This window comes from Chelmon rostratus, chromosome 15 (assembly GCF_017976325.1).
Source record: "Chelmon rostratus isolate fCheRos1 chromosome 15, fCheRos1.pri, whole genome shotgun sequence".
In the NCBI taxonomy this organism is placed as follows: domain Eukaryota; kingdom Metazoa; phylum Chordata; class Actinopteri; order Chaetodontiformes; family Chaetodontidae; genus Chelmon; species Chelmon rostratus.
This window is the reverse complement of record NC_055672.1, coordinates 5,183,152-5,202,846: the sequence shown is the minus strand read 5'-3', so window position 1 is coordinate 5,202,846 and position 19,695 is coordinate 5,183,152. Positions and strand designations below refer to the sequence as shown.

At 41.8% G+C, this 19,695-nt stretch overlaps 1 protein-coding gene across 1 annotated transcript; it reads right to left on the bottom strand.

Annotated features, from left to right (window-relative positions):
• Nucleotides 1-598: 598 nt before the first annotated feature.
• Nucleotides 599-19,230, bottom strand: rps6ka5 (ribosomal protein S6 kinase, polypeptide 5). Its single transcript, XM_041953160.1, has 17 exons — nt 18,976-19,230; nt 15,710-15,781; nt 15,327-15,545; nt 14,974-15,089; nt 14,765-14,866; nt 14,299-14,382; nt 14,037-14,140; nt 13,791-13,941; nt 13,433-13,594; nt 11,962-12,087; nt 10,682-10,815; nt 9,672-9,765; nt 8,566-8,736; nt 8,047-8,238; nt 5,717-5,876; nt 4,682-4,845; nt 599-3,930 (listed from the first exon to the last, which is right to left on the bottom strand). Exons 1-17 carry the CDS (start codon nt 19,043-19,045, stop codon nt 3,646-3,648), a joined length of 2,406 nt encoding a protein of 801 aa, XP_041809094.1. The 5' UTR covers nt 19,046-19,230; the 3' UTR covers nt 599-3,645.
• Nucleotides 19,231-19,695: the final 465 nt, after the last annotated feature.

Below are 19,695 nucleotides of genomic sequence, written 5' to 3'. Positions count from 1 at the left end.
TAAGATCATCTGATTTACTGATTGCTGTCGGGATGTACGGGGAGCAAATATAACAACACTGCCTCTTAAACACATGACCTGCCCTAGCTTTATAATTACTGGTCACTGTATTGTGGAACGCCACTTGCTTCTGCAGCATCACCAGAGGTTTGGCCACTTCAGCACCGCGGACAGCTCCAAATAATCCCAGACTGACCAAAAAGAATCACACTAACCAAACACTTATTACATCCACAGACAACATACGCACAAAAGCCCCTAACTGAGAAGCCGCGCTTTCAGTGTAAGATGTTCAGTATCGCTTTCAGCTTTGGCACCCACAACTGTCTCCAAAGCACATGGAAGTCCAGTCCTCTGACTGAAACACGTAACAGCAGATGCTGGTTTATACAAAACAGTTCAAACTACCGGCCCTTTCACTAATGTTGCAAAAAGGTATAAAGGTTTATCTGGTCAGGTGGATAGCTTTCAACCTTCGTTCAGAGAGCAGCAATAAAAAAAAAAAAAAAAAAAGAGGAAGCACTGTAGCACTGCAGACCAACTTTCATCAAAAAAAAAAAACCTGTCAAAGACAAGGATGTCGAATCAAAACTGGCCTCCCTCCTCCTCATAGTGGCACGCTAAAGTTCATCAAAGGGGGAAAACCGACTTTGAAAATCAGCCCCAAGAGACGTTACTAAAGCAACCCTTTCCCAGGATGCACTGTTATTTTCCCCACAAAGAAAAGTGAGCTGGGTCCCACAGAGGCAGTGAGTGGAGAACGGTATTTTCTTTGGAACAAACAGCACTGCAGTACATCAGCTAATAGAACCTGGCTCCCAGAGGGGAGCTCAATATAGGACACTTTTCCTCTTCCTCCACTTGAGCTATTAATACACCCAAACAAAAGAAAAGAGGCTTAATGAGGCAGCAACGGGGAACTCATGCGAACTAAGTTATACAAGAGTTTTGTAGTGTTTAGCTCCAAGGATTCCAGCTTTTCATATGCCAATGGATCCCACTTTTCTTTTTGTGGCTGATGCCATGAGAGTAAAAGTACACAATATGTACATCCTGGTACACCCTTTATAGCATTATTTTTGAACCCATTTGGTGAGGTCTTCTTGAAATGGTAAAAGCAACACAACAGTCCAAAGAGATGCATAGTTTAAAGCATGATAATGTGCTGGATATGGATATTATATATCCAATAAAGAATCTCTGAAGAAACACACTGTACACCGTTACAAAATTATCTGAGATAGAAACATCTAACGGATCTCACCAATTGGACAGAACAAACAGAAACGGTGATATAAGAAGCATTTCTTTGCATATTTGCATGAAAGGAAATATCTCATGCAGCTTAGAGCAGCTACCTTGAAGTTAATGCTTTGGTTCAGATTCAGAGTGCATTAAAATGGAAGATGAAGAAGTGTATTTAAATGCACACAGTAGTCCAACTAAGAATTTGTATCCTGATTGAGCAGGAGAAACTGTTTGTAGGCAGCTTCACACACTGAACACAAATACCCTTGTACATATTAACAGAATACAGTATTTCAACTATTACCAGGGAAACAGACTAACACAGACTCGCAAAAAACAATTCACAGAGCATGGCGTTTACTAGCCTAACTACCTTGGCTAACACCAGTATTGTAATATTAGAACATTACAAGATTCAGGCTATTGTAAAAGGGGTTTCGGCGTTTACATCCATGACACCTCAAACAACAAAACTTCAGTCCCGAATTAAATCGGGGATGTTTAAAATGTGCAAGAGAACAAACTTACGTTAAATCAAGTAAGAATCTGCCCAGAAAATGCCCATAAAAAACAAGAAAAAAGAAGTGGTTGATGTTTAATTTTACATCATGCACTGGGGGCTTAATACTAACCAGATATCTGCCTCAAAGTGAGAGCTGTCACACAGTGCAAAGATCACCATTTCAGTCATGCAGCACAACATTTTAAATAGAGCAAGGGATGGTGTCGAAAGTAAAAGGGGTGTTTGAGGTCTCTCCGCAGGAACTTGTTTTCATAAAGGGTTATATTTTATAGTTGTAAGACTTTAAGCCTGGAAACAAGGGGCAACTTTTTGCACAACATTGCATTAAAAAAGTGTGAATCTGCCACCACCCTTAACTAACTAATAATCATATATTTTGGCATTTTGGCACATAAACCTCTCATGTTTCATCTGAAAAGGAAGCCACTTGACGCTTCCTTTTGGCATCTTGGATCTCAGAAAAGTCAACCACAAACCTCTTGACACATTCACCTCGCACTAAGCTGATCTGAATTTTCCATTTGGGCCACTCGGCTCAATCCAATTGGTTGTAGTGATAACTAGACAATTAAGTCCGACACCACACAAGGCAAATCCGCTGCCGGGCTAAATATAATGACTTGAGGATCAGAATATGTGGAACAGCAGCAATGCTGAGCCTTGAAGTAGTCATGCTCCCACATCAGAGGCGAAATAAATCTAAATATAGCTCTTCTTGTGGGGTCACATCTCCGCGGGCGGCAGTACTCCCCATACAACAATAAAACCACAGATTTGGCTGAACACACAACATCCACATTTGGTTGTTCCTACAAAAAGATGTTTAAACTTTTGCTTCTTTAATCTTTACAAACAAGGAATTTGACTTTTTTGAACACTGGACACAGCTGCAGTTCAATCCCAAAATTCTCCTCCATAAATAATTCTATCAATCCAAACGACTTTGGTAACATAAATTTGACAAAATGCTTCACAACCATTAACCAGTAGCTTAATGGTGTTAATCTCTTCTTGCCTATAATAATCTTACAATATCTACATGACTGTGTCTCAGTAACCTACTTGCACTTGAAGCTCTGATGTCTTCAATGATTACAAAGATGTATGCACAACCATCCTGGAAACAGTCTTTAGAGCTGATAGGGAAAAACAGACACATACACAAAATGTCTTTTTCTATTTTTTTAAAAGACTCACCATATCCATTAATTCTTTTCAGATCAGTCTGAGCCATAAATAAGTTAACAATATAGCTTATCATAAATAATTTCAGTCTGTAAAATTCACATATAAATACCCTGCTCCATCTCGCAGAGACTTCCCGGAAAAGAGAAGTGGACCCACGTTACGTTACGCTGCAGCACGTTGCGTTGCTTCTCTCCCTTTGACAAAAAAAAATGCAAAGCATCCATGGTGTAAACACTACGACTTTCCCTTTGAAACCTCTAGAGGCGTGGACAAAGACGGGTACATGGAGCGGACAGATTGAGCTGTGATTTTATGATGAGACTGAAGATGTCTCTCCATTGTCTGTCTGGACCTGGGGCAGTAGGGCAGCCCTTTTCATTTTGGACACCGGTGACAACTTCTTCCTGGTCCAGTCCCTGATTGATACAGTCTGTGTGTGAGAGTGAGAGAGAAAGAAAAAGGAGAGGCTATTGCTAGTGATGACTGATTGATTGATTGATATTGAGGTGACGGTTGCTGCTCCTGCTGCATGCTTGGTTTTGGAGACGTGCGGACGTCCATGCAATTGAGCCAGAGGCAGAGAGCTGCCGGGGACTGAGAGAAAGAGAGGAGAGCGGTCTCTACGCTGGTCCGAGCCATCCTGCGGTTCATGAAACTATGTGAATCTGCCTTTTCCTCTCGCTGTCTCACTGTCCTTCTGAGAAGTTAAAGGCTGGATGTGCTGCTTGGTGCTCAGAGTCCGGTCCCAGCGCCACAGGAGTGTTGACAGGCGTGCTGTTGGAGGGCTGCGGGTTGGCGTCGGAAGTCTTCTCCTGAGACTGGGAGGAGGAGGATGAAGAGTGGGTGCTCTCACTGGAACTGCTGCGGGTCTCTGTGCTGGTACTTGTCTTTTTCATCTTCCTCCTCTTGGCTAGTGGCGCCTTGTCCACCGTCTGCAGGCGGAAACCTTCCCGCTTACATTTGTTAAATGCCTGGGACAAACAAAAAGGGGACTGGTGAGCCAGTTATTGAGGGATCTCTGAATTATTCATTTTCCAAGAGATGCACTGATCCAGCTCTCTTTCTCCCAAAACTGATTCTGATTCTTAAACTCAGGGCTTCAGCTGATACTGAGTGCTGATCCTTTATCGGTCTGTCTTTTTTTAAATCTGTGCATTCATTGGAAATGTGAGGCAACAGACTGCACTACAGACTTCTTGTGCGCTACAACCTGAGCTAGAAACCCACCATGACTTTAAGAATTTGTCTAATAGAGGAAACACTGCATTTTTGGCATAATCAAGGGTATGTTACCAATGAAAATACATTTTTCCATGCAATTTGTTTGGACTGGGGCTCAAAACCCCCACCCAAAAAAAGTTTTCCCATCACATAAGATAATAAGTCCTCAAAACTGAGAATATGGAATGTTTGGCTTGCTAAAAATAGCTGATTAACAGTTCCCGACCAATTTTCTGTTTGCCCGATTGATTAATTGACAGGCCATTTCAACCGTGCTTTAGACAACTCACCTCATAATATAACATCAATGTCTTTATTCTGGTTTGAGTCAATCTAGATGGGTTTAAGAGTTTAAGGCTTCTGCACGGTCCATGAGCAGCAGCAGAAGGTTGGCAGTTTAAACAGCAGTTGTTCAATTCAACCTAAATTTAACCTGAAGCCCAAAGGTTGAGAATTCTGACCTACATCTAAAACAAGCATGCAGTGCTGGTCATTGCGTACATTAAAGGTAGCTTTGACGTAAGTGTGGACGGAGGCAGTGGAGGAGCCAAGAATGTCCGGGGTCATGAGTGGGTTGGAGGACAGCTGGCTGTCGTCCTGGAGCCAGGCGTTGTAACGTAGGCCACACATCTTAATCCTCTTGTTTGGGTCCACCGTCAGCAGCTCTGCAGCAACAAGACACAGATAATTACCTTTAGCGCTCTTAATGCGTGAGTGAGCCACAAAGAGGAAGTGGTTTCCTCTTCAGGAACCTCAGTCACTGTGACCTACTTTGTGTGGCTGGCTGACAGGTCTTTTGAAGCAGACACTAAATTTGTGATGTTTTCTAATGCTGCAAAGATCAGTATTACAGTGAGATCGCTGTCACACACTTTCTATTGGACTTGACAAAGTACACAGAGTAGGATACAAGCAGTTTAAACAGCAGCTTTGACCTACAAATCAAGGGAGAATATCCACACTGACATGTTACCATGGTTACCAAATGATGTTAAATATGTACATGGCTCACACAGATCAATTATAAGATCACTTCCTAAACAGATTTCACAATGGATTTATTTGTAGTTTAGCTTTTGAAATTGATCACATATCTACTATTAAAAAATCCTGTGGTTGGTCCGCTTGGTTTCACGCCACAATCAAATAGCACCAGAGTCCGCTTGGAGGTGGACTGAGACCCACCTTTTCTAGGTCTGGCTGATTGGTCCAAATCAGGGTTCAACTAACAGCTTTTACCAGGCAAACGCACCAAGGTCCATTTTAACCAGAGCTGAACCAAGTTGAAGTGTGAAAGCACCGTTAAGCTTTGTTATAAGAGTGATTCCTGTACACCTGCATTTTGTGTGGTCTAAATACAGGAGGGGGCATGATACCAATTTACATTAGAGACACACTGTGAAGCAATTTCCTCTAAAATCCTGAACTTCTGTCACTAACACACTATAAATGTGCTCTAAACCAAACTAGAAGGATGTAGCGGCGAAGTGACGACGACACTGGATTTAACACCGAGCCACCACTTTTCATCCTCACCTTGTATAAGGTCCTTGGCCTGCTGGGACACATTTCTCCAGGCCTCGCCTTCAAACGAGAAGTCCCCCTGTTTGATTTTCTTCATGATTTCCTCTGCACTGGTGTGGGTCAGGCTCTTTTCCTGACACTGGAAAGGCACCTGGCCAGACAGCATGGTGTACTGCCAACAGACGAAAAACACACAAAAACACACACTGCTGTCACAACACCAGGAATACATTTTCCGGGCTTAAATATCTACACTGTAAATCAAATATAAACTGTTTACAGTCAGAGTGACGCAAAAAATGTTAGTCATGTTGCCTGCGATGAGCCGGGAAAGTAATTGGCATCAATGATAAAACATATCGGCTGTTGAAATAACAACATGCTCAAAGAGCTCTTAACCGATCACGACTGTCCACGTTTTCCCATTGTTATGCTGCATGTTGTTGACCGTGGTTGAACCGGCACTAAACAGAAGAGCGGTCTGCGCTCAGCTGAAAGAACAGCGTACTCTCACCTTGGCCTGCTTACATCTGCCCTCAGATTTCTCATTAAAATGACAGTAGTTGGGAACAGCCCTGTTGGCGGTAGAGGATCTGTCGTGCTCTGATCTCTCCCTCCCTCTCCGTGTTGGCTCACTTTGCTTCCAGGGCATTGTGCACACAGCTTGTCAGTAGCCATTTCATCAAAGCTCCATGAGGCACACTACTACCATATCCCCCCAGGGGGCGACGGTGCAAAACAGCACTTGTACAAGGAAGCCCAGACTCTATACGGATGACTGGCCAAGTACAGAAATCTCTTTCTCAACTCTCCGCCCCCCCATGTGCCCTCTCCATCTCCTCTCTACCTCTCCTTTTAATTTTCCTCCTCTAACCAGAAAAAGGTTGAATCAGGATGACATTTCCGCTGCCGGGAAGCACCACCTCATCTGAGCGCAGCCTTCACCAGCTCTGAGAGCCGGGCTGGTTGCTCTTCACTCCGTCGTGAGCCGTAAACTGTGTCAGCTCACCACAGGATGCTGAGGGCTGCAGCGCTGAACAAGAGCGCGAGATGAATATCATGCGAAGCACATTAAACAGAACACGCACACACATGCATACATGCATGTGGCCACTGAGACGCAAAAACACGGCACTTACACACGCACGCGCACACACGCACTGAAAGTCTAAACTTCAGCCCAAATCAGTTAGAAAAACAGCTGATTGCTTAATCAGAATGGCCTGCAGCAAATGTTTAATCCATAAACTGGATAACATCAACAAATCAACACTGTGTGGGGCTCATGATTAAACATTTGGTTTTCGAAATACTTCAGTTAGCAGCATTTTGAATAACAACTTTAAAGTGGAGCTTGGAGCTGTGGCTTTTGAAAAGACTTTTATAAAATTATAAATTTATAATCAGGTCACTTTTCTGGGGCATTGTGGGAAGTGATGGATATACTTGTTATGTGACTGTGCAGTCACAAATAATAATGTTCTTGAATAGGGCTAATCAATGATCTGCTATTTAATCCTATTCCTGGCTGAGTAGCATTAATGTCATCAAACCGGAAACGTAATCTTAATGTGGGGCGAAATTCTACGAGTATCCACAGTAACTTTTAACCTGAACATATTAATATTAAATAGTATAAAGTGAACATTCTGACATTAAACACTCTTATCGGGTTCAAAGTTCAACATATTTGATAATTTGCCAGAAATGCACTATTTAAGCTGGAGTGTAGGACTTTTACAAACAAATAAACTAATCACACAAAGCTGATTAAGCCAGTCGCCACCAGATAAATCTCTGTGTTTCACAGAGTTTTTAAATCTGGCGTCTGTGACGGAAGTGATGGGTTTTACGACGACCAGCGATGACTGGTTTTCCAGTGATGAAGGGGGAGCACCCGTTGCCACAGATTAGGATACGGCATCGAAAAGTTTGGCGGAGTATGGGCTCGTACGTATGTTGCCAATGTTTGTGTAATTACTCTCACTGCCAGAGGGGGGAGACAAAAGTTGAAAACACTCAAATATTCACATTTCAAAAGCTGTAACCAGCAATACTTTGGTATTTTTACTTGATAAATTATTTAATTGATCAGTTATCAGAACTGTCACAAAATGATTAACTAACGTTAACGAAGTTGGATATTTTGTTTAAGTTTTCTTTCCTGTTATGTTCAAACTCCTATATTAAATCATACCAGTGGAAATGCTGCAGTGACAGGCTGCAAGTGTTTCTTTCCCCTCAGATTCATGTTCAGTTGAATATGAACGATTCTGCATCAGTCCGACTGTCAGTACTTTGTTTTAACCTGAGCATGGCTCTGTCATCCCACACCCACTCACCAGAATGACCCCCAGACTCCACAGGTCACAGGACTCATCGTAGCCATCATATTTGAGTATCTCTGGTGCAGCGTACTGCAGCGTGAAGCAGGGAGTCTTCAGGAGCTGATTGTCTGGCGGTTTGAGGCGAGCAAAGCCAAAGTCTATGATTTTTATCTCGGAGTTCTCACTCTCATCTGTGAAGAGCAGGTTCTACGAAGCAATTCAAGACACAGACAGCAATCATTTCTTTCTGCTCTGCAAAACTGGTCCACTCAAGAGCTCAATAAATTGGACATCAAGACTTTTCTGACCAGGTACTTTTGACCCATGTTAGGGTCAAACAATTTTACTCTTGTTGTGCAGAAGATTGCAGAGTGAGAATGACAATACAACAGATCATACTAAGTTCAGAAAAACACAGTAATTCTGTTCTAAAAGCTAATGATCCAGTGTGTCTGTTTTCATCACAAAGATAAAAATTGTGCACAGAGAGAAAAGAATTTCTAGCATTAGCCCTGCTGAGTGCCTGTGCAATACCTCCGGTTTAAGGTCCCTGTGCACCACTCCAACATCGTGCATGTGACTGACAGCTGACACCAGCCTTCTCATGATGCGGCTGGCCTCTGTTTCGCTGAAATGTTGCTTTCTGCGGATCCTCTCCAGCAGCTCCCCTCCCCCAAGCAGCTCCAGGACCAGGTACGTGTGGAGCTACAGCAAACACACACACAAAGTATATTTACACTTGGCACCAACCTCTGTTACACCCATTTCCAACCTTTATTCTTTATGCTGTGAAATACTACAGTGGGTGCAAACGTTCGTAGGTTTTGCAATTAAACAAATATCGAAAAGTGTTTGCTAATTTATTTCAAATCTTGCTTTCACACATTGAATTGCAAGTTGAAAACAGCGCAATGTTAACGTGTGAAATGGTGGGCGAGATTTTAATAATAATATAATAAATATAGCAAAAACAGGCCGTCCTTGATCCCATGATGGTGAGATCAAACCATAATGGTATTCAGTAAAAGTGAAAGGGGCCAAACAAATTGGGAAGGGAATAATGTGTCTGGGCAGCAGGGTAGAGTTTCTCATTAGTGCTGGGTCTGTGGAACAAAGGCAGGACTCAGTTGAGGCGAGGCGAGGCAGCGCTGCTTTGATCTGGGTCACAGGACTCTGAGGTACAGTAATAACCCCACTGAGCTCATCAGGACTAAAGTGGTGCTCCTAGGCTTGAAGGACCGGAGCTAATGAAACTGTACACAGTCAGCCACGCGGGCACACCATCCAAATAACGGAGGTAAGCTTCAGTTGGAACACATGCACACTTTGTTTGGTTTGAGAGTGCGGCTCGATTAGCAACATAAGTAAATCTAGGTTGTTTCTATTCAGTGTAATAAAATGGATGTTTGTACAGCTGCAGTTAAAAATATGTATGGTGTGAAATATTGAGCACACAGAAAGATGTTTATGGGACAATACTTGAAGAGACAGAGACAGACCTCGAGGGCTTCAAGCTTCCCCATTAATCTGCCTTGCTCCAGTTCCAGGACTTAATAAGGCTGCAGTCCCCACAGGCTCCACAGAGAGCTATGCAAAACAGAATTTATGGCGGCTAATGTGGCCGCCGCGGTCAACCTTACCTGGTCGTGGTAAATTTCATGTAGCTTGACGATGTTAGGGTGGCCATCGCAGAGCTTCAGGGCTGCTATTTCCCGCTGAGTCTGTGCCTCCATCCTACAGCAAACACAAGCAGGAAGCCAGATGACTGTCACGAAATACAACATAAATGCACACAAACACAGTAGGGAGAGAAATTGACTTTTCAGAGGACAGCTTTTGTATCCTTTAACAGGTTTTCAAATGCTATTTTGGTCTAAACAGGGCAATTTGACGAATCATGCACAAGTAACTTGACGTCCATTATTAGCAAATAAACAGTCAGTATGATGTACAGGGAGAAGTAAAAACATGCTTGAGAAACTCATTAAACTTTTTACTTTTTGTATGATTTTGTGGGCTGTGTGGCATTTTTCTTTAATTCATTCTTTAATTTCAAAGGCATTTCTATAAACATTTTGGGCGCAGTTTTGCTCTGAAACCAAACTGACTTTTTTAACTTGATCAAGGAAAAATTCCACATAATGGAAAAACATTGTGGTGAAAGTGTGTTTGTGTCAGAATAATCACCAAAGTGAGGCTTAGTCTTATTAGAGCAGTAATATTTGGTGCCACACTGTCAGTGTAGGAGTGTAGTGTAGGACTGCAGTCAACACACACGATCAAAGCTTATTTTGTAGCAGCTGCCGGAAAAAACAACCAGGTTGGTAAGCAGAGATGGATTTCCATCTATTTAACCCAATCTAACCAAATAATCTGGCAACCTTACAGAGTTATAGGGTAAATAAAAATATGAGAAATAATGCAAGCAAGTCAAATTATGATCTTCTTTTGCATTCATCAGTTTAACAGAAATTTTCTGGTCTAATTTTTGTAAGATCGTGTTTACAGTTAGCTGACATCAGTGTAATTTCTGCCAGAGAGAGGAGGAGGGGGGCTGACCGATTTATCCAGTGAAACTATATAAACATCACACAGCCAAAAGTGACTGGGTTGACAAACACATCTGAGCTTGCAGGCCGTGAGCTTGTACCTCTTGCTGACAATCTTGACAGCGTATTTCTGTCCAGTCTTCTTGTGTGTGCAGCGTCTGCAGATGGAGAAGCTACCCTCTCCCAGGACGCTGTCCCTCAGGTCCATCTCATAACTCATATAGAAAGGTGAGTCCTGCAGGAGGGAACGCAGGACCAAAATAAGGTGTTTGGTTAAATACACATTTTAACTGAGAGGCATGCTCATTAATTGCAAGTGACCTCAATTAAAGAACCACCTCAAAATTAAATCTTCAATAAAATGGTCATAAAATGCATTAAACTATTTTTTATATTAAAATATATTACAGCAAATTCTAAATTAATATTAATCTCAGCCTTCTTTTATCTTTTTTATGGGGAATACTGGGACTACTGGCTTTACCTAATACAGATCATGTCCTTGGTACACTTTTTGTTATATTCTGTGTTATATCTCATATTCTTTTTTATAATTTTTTTGTCTTTGAAAAAAAAAAAAACATTGCTTTTCTGCAGGATTGTAAAATTCAAATTTGTTGCAGATTTGTGCTTAAAATAACTGTCTGCTGTATGAAGTATATCACCACTCTGTGATCTGCAGCAGTCCATGAAAACCATTTTATGAGGAACCCAGAAAACTTCTCTTGTTGTGCAATGCTGTCCAAATTCATTTGCATACAAATAGAGAAGTATGAAAGTGGCAAATGCACTGTACGTAGCAACCCAGCAGTGAAACATCCAGATTTTACACATCTGAATTAAGATACTGAAGAGGACTACAAGACAAGACAAGACAAGACAAGACAGACAGACTGTCTGGCTAGTTTCCAGTTTGTGACAGCACAGTGAGCTGAGGCTGTATTGGGATTCTGAGCACATCGTTGCCTGACTGCTCAGCTAAAACTTCCCCTTTCTAAAGTGTATAGTTTGACCAAGGTTACATGCAAGCTAAAAAGGAATTGAATTTAACGTTCAAGCATTTTGTTGTTTATGCAAACACTGCTAAAAAGAATGACATCTGTTAAATTGATTGAAAACTTGACACCCAATGAATGCAAAAAAGGTAATGCACTGCTAGCCCCCCAAAAAGTACTTTGTTGCACAGATACACAAGTGCATCCATGAACAAACAGCGTCAAATAAACAGGCTCATGTCTGAAAGCTCACTCTGAGCACAGTTAACAAAAGTACAGCAGGGAAAAAAGTGGAATGGAGAGGAGGGAAGAAGTCTCATCTGTCTGTGACAGCAGCCATTAGCTTAAGTGTGTTTGTACGGGGGATCCAAGTCCATTCATCTTACCTTCATCATGGCGCTGCGGGCCACCGCAGCAGAGCCTGGCCTCTCAGAGCCCCCACACAGCTGGACAGGGTCGTCCATCACCACATTCCTCTTGAACAGGATGGAGGGGGCCATGAAAGAGTAGCCCTGCACACAGACACACATGAACTCTTGGTGTTTACATTTTACAAAGACATAAAGTGAGACGATATGGACGGAGGAAAGGAAAACATCCACTGCTGTAGTTTATGGCCTCAGTAAAGACTACAGCATTAAAGTCCCTGGATTATGTTTAATTTTTTATATTACTGAAATGTACAGACACTTAGTGTATTTTACATAAATCCATATTTGCTATAAAACTTTAAATTGCTGTGAATTTTTCCTCAGATGTCACACCAGCCTGTCAGCCCATCCGAGTTCTGTTAATTTGTGAGTGACAGTGGCTGTCCAGCTGTTCCTATTGTTCGACCTGTCATTGTGCAGCACTGCCTGCTTAATTCCAGCTGTGGGGAGCCCAAAGCTTTGAGCTGGCATTAATCTCTCTTTCCCTTTTTCACAGACACACACACAGCTGTGTGGTATGTGGTGACAGCCATGGATGGACGGAAGGATGGATGTTGAATGAATGAGATGCCCTAAATTGCCGGGCTTGAATATTTGATTGCTCTGCTGTGAAATTACATCTTGGCACTCTTAATGCAATTTTAATTTTGTTTTGTGAGGCACGGTGGGGGAGCAAGTGCACGGTTTAAAATTGGGATTGCTGTCGTTATCTCAGAGATTGCTAGGCTTGCAAATTATAAAGACCACAAATTTCAGACTATGTGAATGGCAGCTGAGAGCGAAAAAAGCCAAGATGAAGTTGGCAATCAAAGACTGAAGGCGTAACCGAGACAGACGTGGTGATGCTCTCAAAGTGTAACCTTTTATTCCATGAGAGAAGCCCGTTAATGGATCTATTGATCTACCGAGCTCAAGGATCCAGAAGGCAATCAGAGTTGAAATTTCATGCAATACATCAGACAGCCATCAGCTGGCACGGAGTTGTGGGCCATATTATGGTTCAAAGCTACATCAAAAATAGTCATTCACATCTGTTACTTCAATAAGAGCTGCATATGGCAGCAATTACTTCAATAAAAGCCCCTTTAGTCAATTTGAATACCAGTGCACACAGACAGACTCATGTTGACTTACAGCAGCCTTTTGAGGACATTCAAAACTTCACTTGATTACTTCGATTGCTGTGGAGTATGTCAAATATAGTCGCAGACAAAAAGCGGATAATGTATAATGCGATTTTTCATCCGTGTCAACATTTCACACTGCCTGCAACCAAAGCCCAGACAAACATCAGCACAAAGCAGATGCAAATAGAAACGTTGTCCTGTGCAATGACCTGCACGGAGCGCAAAGGAATGTTCCTGTCTGTAAACAACAACAACAAAGAAACAGTGTGGTTGTCTGACATCCCTGAACACCCTCTCACCTGGAAGATGCGGTCACAGTTCTGAGGCAGAGCTGCAGGAGAGTAGGTTGGGTCCATCTCCGTGAACTCTTCGGCAAAGTTGCTGACGTCCAGCTCATCCCGAATCACTGGCTTGAACGGGGCAGGCACCTTCTTAGCTGCCAGGTCCTCCCAGTTAATTTTCTGAAGTGAGTTTAAAAAAAAAAAAAGGACAAACATTGCGGTTCATCCCCATCCTTATTAACATAGCTTATACAAACACTCAGTTTTCCCTAAATGCTAGTCCCTCAAACAGCCCCATTATGTATAGTAACAGCCCACCCTGCCATTTAGTTTTTCTAAATATTGTGGAAGAGTCATGACAGGCAATGAGATCCACCTGGTAAAACGGGTGTTTCTTTACATTCTCTCCTCCATTAGGACCTGAGCCCAGTCTCTTCTTTGGATCTTTAATGAGGAGTCGCTGGATGACATCTTTGGCCAGTGGTCCCATATCTTTGGGGAAAGGAGGATCCTTTTTTGAAATCCTCCTGCGATGTGTGAGACAGATATGGTCAGTGTTGTGGAGAGATTACAACTGAAGGCTGGCAGAAAACTGTGGCTGATGATCGGGGAGAACCCATACTTGGCAATGTCTGTGTGTGAGTTCTCATCTCCATCAACGGTGAAGGGTGATCCGCCAGTCAAAAGCTCGTACATCAACACGCCGAGGCTCCACCAGTCCACCGCCTGGAAAGCATGAGAGCAGCCAGCCATGACTTTGGCTTAACAGACTAAAAGAAAAATCTCAGCAGAGTGCACACACATTCAGGAATACAGAGGGGAGAGCATGGGGTGCTTGATTTGATTGAACAGACAACAGTATAAAACATAAAACTACAAATTACCTTGTCATGTCCAGACTCTCCGCCTTCCACAATTTCTGGAGCCATATATTCAATGGTGCCGCAGACAGAAAACGCCCGTTCCATCTGTTTTAACAAAGGCACAAATTCATCAATAACCAATCAAAATACAACACAAAACACATAGGATCTTAGTCTTTTCTGTGTTTCTTTATAATGTTTTAAGGTTCCCTTTGACTATAAAGCAGTTTTTATTTGAGAGTGGCGCTATTTTGTTGGTCTCATGTTGCACGAGGACACAGATCTGTAGGCACTATTCATTAGGATCTTAACTCTCAAAAACCCTGCTAATCTGCCACATCGGAACTGTGTGGGTGTGGTTTGATCAGATTTGATTGACAGTGACCAGGAAACATAAGCAAACAACCCCACAACTATCAGTTTTTGACTCAAATGTTACTAAAACCTGATTGGTCAACACAGTGTCACTGCTACCTGTGTACTGTACCTGATCAAATTCTTTACTGAGGCCAAAGTCTGTGAGAACTATATGACCACTTGAATCCAGTAGAATATTCTCAAGTTTCAGGTCTCGATAGACAATCCCAAGCTGCAACAAGAAAACAACAGGCGCAAGTGAAACACAAAATACGTCAGCAACAACCGTTACCTTCTGAAGAGACAAGAGGCCTTGATTGTGTTGAATCTGGGAGTTACCTTGTGCAGATGTTCTAGCGCCAACACAATCTCTCCACTGTACAAGGCTACTTCTTGCTCCTTAAATCGCACCCTTTGCACCAAATGTGTGAAGAGCTCCCCACCATTTACATAATCTATAATGGAAGACATGATGCATGTCATGTTTTTATTCAATATGATGAAGCTGCTTCGTTTCTCTGCAGCGAAGGGCAAACACTTCTTTGAAGTTTCTGTTTTTACTAGTTCATTGAGCTGGTGAAAATCTTTCACTGGGTTAAAGATAATCATTAACCTTTTCTTTTGTTTGTATAAACATAACACAGTGTCAATCTGTTGCGCATGAAAGGCAGTTTCATATAAAATATCCTGACCGAGAATGAGGTGCAGCTTGGTATCCGTCTGGAAGGCGTAGTGAAGTGTGACGAGGAATGGAGACTGGCGGATGTGCTCCAGCACTTGCCGCTCTGTCCGTGTGTGTTCGGCAGTCTTTGCCTTTTGTACAATAGTGGCCTTTTTCAAAACCTTCATGGCATACAGCTTCCCCGCATCATGACCACTCACTTTCCTCACGAGGAACACCTTGCCATATGCTGGCGGTTAAAATAAACAAAGACAGAGAGCAAAGTTCAGTGCAGAGCAGAGGCTTAAAAAAAAAACTCACACTTATCATTCAAAAAACACACAATATCGGATGGGATGTAAACTATCATCTAAATGAGAGAGAAAGAGAGAGAGAGACTAAACTTTTACTCACCTCCTGTGCCCAGCACCTTTAATAGCTCAAAGTTTTCAATGCCCACCCTCTCTACATGGCCCGTCAGGTTGGCTGAAGTCAGAGCAGAAATAAAATATGACAAGAGAATCAGATAAACCACTAAATTCATGTCAGAAAACAATGTGGCTTAAATAAAAAACACTACAAAAAAGAAATAACAAATAGTCATTTTACAGATCAGTACAATACATGTACTCCCTTAAGATGCATTCCTCTCAGAAAATTGTGTGTGAAAGTATATTTTCAAAATATCAAAGAGCAGCTAGACTTTAAAAAGAAACAAAGAATATTTTCCACATTAGGTATTTTTCCACTGAGGCTAATGTCCAACATGGGAAAATGCATGTTTATATTCAGTGCACTGAGAGCCCCACTGTTTGCGACTGAAATTGCTGTTTGCAGTTGCATTATAAATCTCCCACCTACCATGATTGGTGCCACATTACTAGAGGATTAACAGCCTGCAAGCTATTCAATAATAATGGCAAAATACTGTGTACTAAAACCAAGATGTTGAAGATGTGACTAGGTACACATAATGGATTGTAGTATAATAGTGAAGGGTCTGATTCAAAAGTTTACAGTAGCCTTTAGACCACCTTTAATCCTGGTCCTTCTCTGGACCTAAATGATAAAAGGGTAAAGTGATGCTTAGTAAACCAGCAAGCTAACAAACTGATATTTCAACAATGATGTGACGAGCTTCGAGTCAAAGTCGGTGAAGACGTTCTCAGTGTCTATTCAATACTGTTGATAAAGCCGAGATGTAAATACAGTACATTTGAAACTGATTAGCTGTTCTTTGCCCTTGCATGGATGCCAGAAGGCACACTGCACCACTTTACGGTCCTCTACACTTTGTGTTTTGCGGTGCCCTTGTTATGAATAATGTATTCTTGTATTTCATTTTGACACACAGAGACGCAACCATGATGCTTCAAGGCCAATGTAGTGGAAAAGGTTGGGAAAGTGGGCTTTAAATTGCAGGATCAGCAATTTAAAACACTGGAAAGTTTAGGAAAATCTGGGTGGTAGTTAAAAGAAATGCATAGCTGACATAAACAGACTTAGCAGCACTGGGCATCTTGCAATGGCGAAATTTGTTTCACTGTGAAAATGTGCAAATACTGCTGACGTAACACATGCATAATCAATAAACTTCCCTCATGTAAACAAAGACCTCAAGAAAATAATTATTGTGCTGACTTATTTTTTCCTAACACTCTCTAAGCAGTAAAAAATAGGCTTTCATGTAACTGCAAGCAAACTTGCTAAGTTAACCAGCAAAAGGTCATTATCTTACATCAAAGATCTTCAGTGAATTCCCCACACACTATCAGTGACTCCTTGTGACTTTCTACATCACAGTATCCAAGTACGGCTGAATAAGCATAGCACAATCTCAGACATGCATGTCCATTGTAGTGAATACATTCCTTCTGTCTCATACTCCGAAAATATAGGTTACTGAGCAATTAAGACGGCTGATTTAATCTTTCCCGCCGCTTCTCCTGTTACACACAAGGAGAAACGCTGCAACTATCGGGCACTTCGGGTGCATTCAGTGTCATTTCAAAACAACAACGCTGCCATTCAAATTTGAGGTCAGAGGTTCAGGTTGCATAACACCCTTGTCAAGCTCACCCTGCCAAGGCCAAGTTTGATTTCTGTGTTTATTAATAGACTGACAGAGGTGTCCAACCAGATGGTGCCTTACTGCTAGACAAGAGGAACCTCTTCAGTCTACAGGAGGAAAATGCCTGTGTGCTTCAAAATGAAAAGCATTCCTTAACTTACGTATTTTGGTTGGTTTCCTGGAGGATCAATCTTAAAAACCCAACATCTAATTACAACCAAATTATTCTGTCTTCATCAACAAAACCATGGCAACTGCATCAGCATCAACACAACCAAGACTGAGATTACACAAACTATAGCAATTATGTCCAATATTCCATACAAAAATGTGTATCTACATGGATGATTAAGAGAGAAAGACAGAGTAATCAGTTCCATTGTGTGCTGATTTTGCACAAAATTGAGAATTGATATTTGCAAACATGAAAAGAAGCCTGGTCTGTTTATCTATTTATTTTGCTATATTGTCTGCACTGGGTCAAAAACTACAGTAAGGGTCTAAAGCAGCGTTAGGGTGATACAGTAGCTAAAATGTGTGAAATATAACCAGGGACAACTAGACTGACTGCATATTTAGGGCAGGGCAGTAAATGGGGGTGCAGCATAGTCATGTTGCAGCCTGAACAGCAGCACTGTGTCATTATAAACCAGTTGTAGCTGAGGCAGTGTCCAACTTCATTCAGCCACCCTCTGCATTGAATGAGTAACATCAGATTTGCCACTTTACTCAAAACAACCACAGTCGCTGAAGTCTCAATTATGAATATTTGGGAATTGCAACAGTCAATAATATATCCGTTTTTCCTTTTTGGACAAATTTTTTGAGAAGCTGCTGGTACATGTCAACAGTACTTCTCTGTGTTCTACCATCCAGTAATAAACAAAAACAAGAGCCAGTAGGATCCAGCACAACCGTCACAGTTTTACCTTGAGGATGTTGTTGAATAGGATTCATTTAACAAGTCTCGCTAGAAATTTACCTGTGCACAATTATTAAACGAGCCAACAGTGCCGGCCGTTCCTGCTGATGTACACCCCTGTATAATGTGCAGAATGAACCCAAGCTAACGTTTACTCTTGTGATTTAACAGCACTGCCGCGGTGTCTGCTCTTCGTTGGCTAAGGAGAAGTTAGCTGTGACCGCTCACAAATCCAAGCAAAAACCGGAAAGCCAACTCATTTAGTAATTACTGTTAAGTTAAGGCGTCGGCAATGGCATGGACTTGCTTAAAATCTCTGTCGGTGGTCTGATTTAGCCTTGCTAAATGTTAACAACTAGCTTAAGCTAATGTTATTACCCGGGTTGACCATAGTCATTAAGTAGCGGTTAGCCAACGTTAGTGAATCGGTTAGGTAACGCTAGTTTGCGTGAGTTAGCAGTAGCCTTACAGGTAGTAAGGACAGTCAGCGAACCTTAGCCTTCATCTGCCGTTTTTGGACATGAGTAACGTTAACGTTGATGTTAGCGCTCACTACAAATGCCCATTGACAGAGTTGGTTTTTACAAGCTAGCCAGCTAACATTTCTCCAGGGCACGTGTCTCCTTAAGGTATATGTAAAATAAAACGGACTGCATTAAAAGTTTAACCAGCTCGCGGCTAACTTACCATTTTTCAGCTCATGTTTCACAGTAAAGAGGTCACCTTCTCTGGAAGATCCCTCCATCGGGGATGGCATCGTAATTTCGTGTTCCAATTATGTTCAGAGATGCTTTTCAGACAAGGTTACGTTCACCTCGCAAGCTAGTTTGCAGTGTTAACATGTAGAATCTGGATTATTACGCAAGATACATTAAACGCCTGATAGTTAGCCGCCAAACTTAACAGATATATCGGCAGAACGTTGCTACTAAACGTAGCAGCAAGAAAGCCCTAAGGAAACACTTGCTTCATCCAGTACAGCAACACTACCACTACCTTCGCAACCAGTCAGTCCCTCTTCTTTGATTGGAGTTGCTATGTGAGAATCTGACCTCTGATTGGATTGTTTCGTGTTAGCGACACACGATCCCGCCTTCATCAAAAGACTGATGCTGCCTTCAAATGCCCCTCGTACACGCTTATGTCAAAGGTCAGAAGTGAAAACATTAAAAAGCAATCGATAGCGCATAAAAATACACTTCACAGTTCAGAATAGAACAGTAAATATAATTTACTTTGGTGGGTTTGCATGTATTTCAGAAACAAAGTTGTATTTGTAGTATAATAGTTTACTCAAATACTATATGCAATTACAATCTTGAGTGACTTCTGCTTTACTTATGCACTTACATTTTATATTACTTTATGATTCTATTGCTGTACATTTTAAAAACAAATCCAATTTAC

Bases quoted from the DNA above. Each gene is read 5' to 3' on its own strand.
- rps6ka5 (XM_041953160.1), bottom strand. From the start codon at position 19,045: ATGCCATCCCCGATGGAGGGATCTTCCAGAGAAGGTGACCTCTTTACT. The intron at 15,546-15,709 runs GTGAGTAAAAGT...TTTAACCGCCAG, and splicing joins AAAGGTGCTGGGCACAGGAG to CATATGGCAAGGTGTTCCTC. The intron at 8,239-8,565 runs GTATTGCACAGG...ATTGCTTCGTAG, and splicing joins ACAGGGACCTTAAACCGGAG to AACCTGCTCTTCACAGATGA.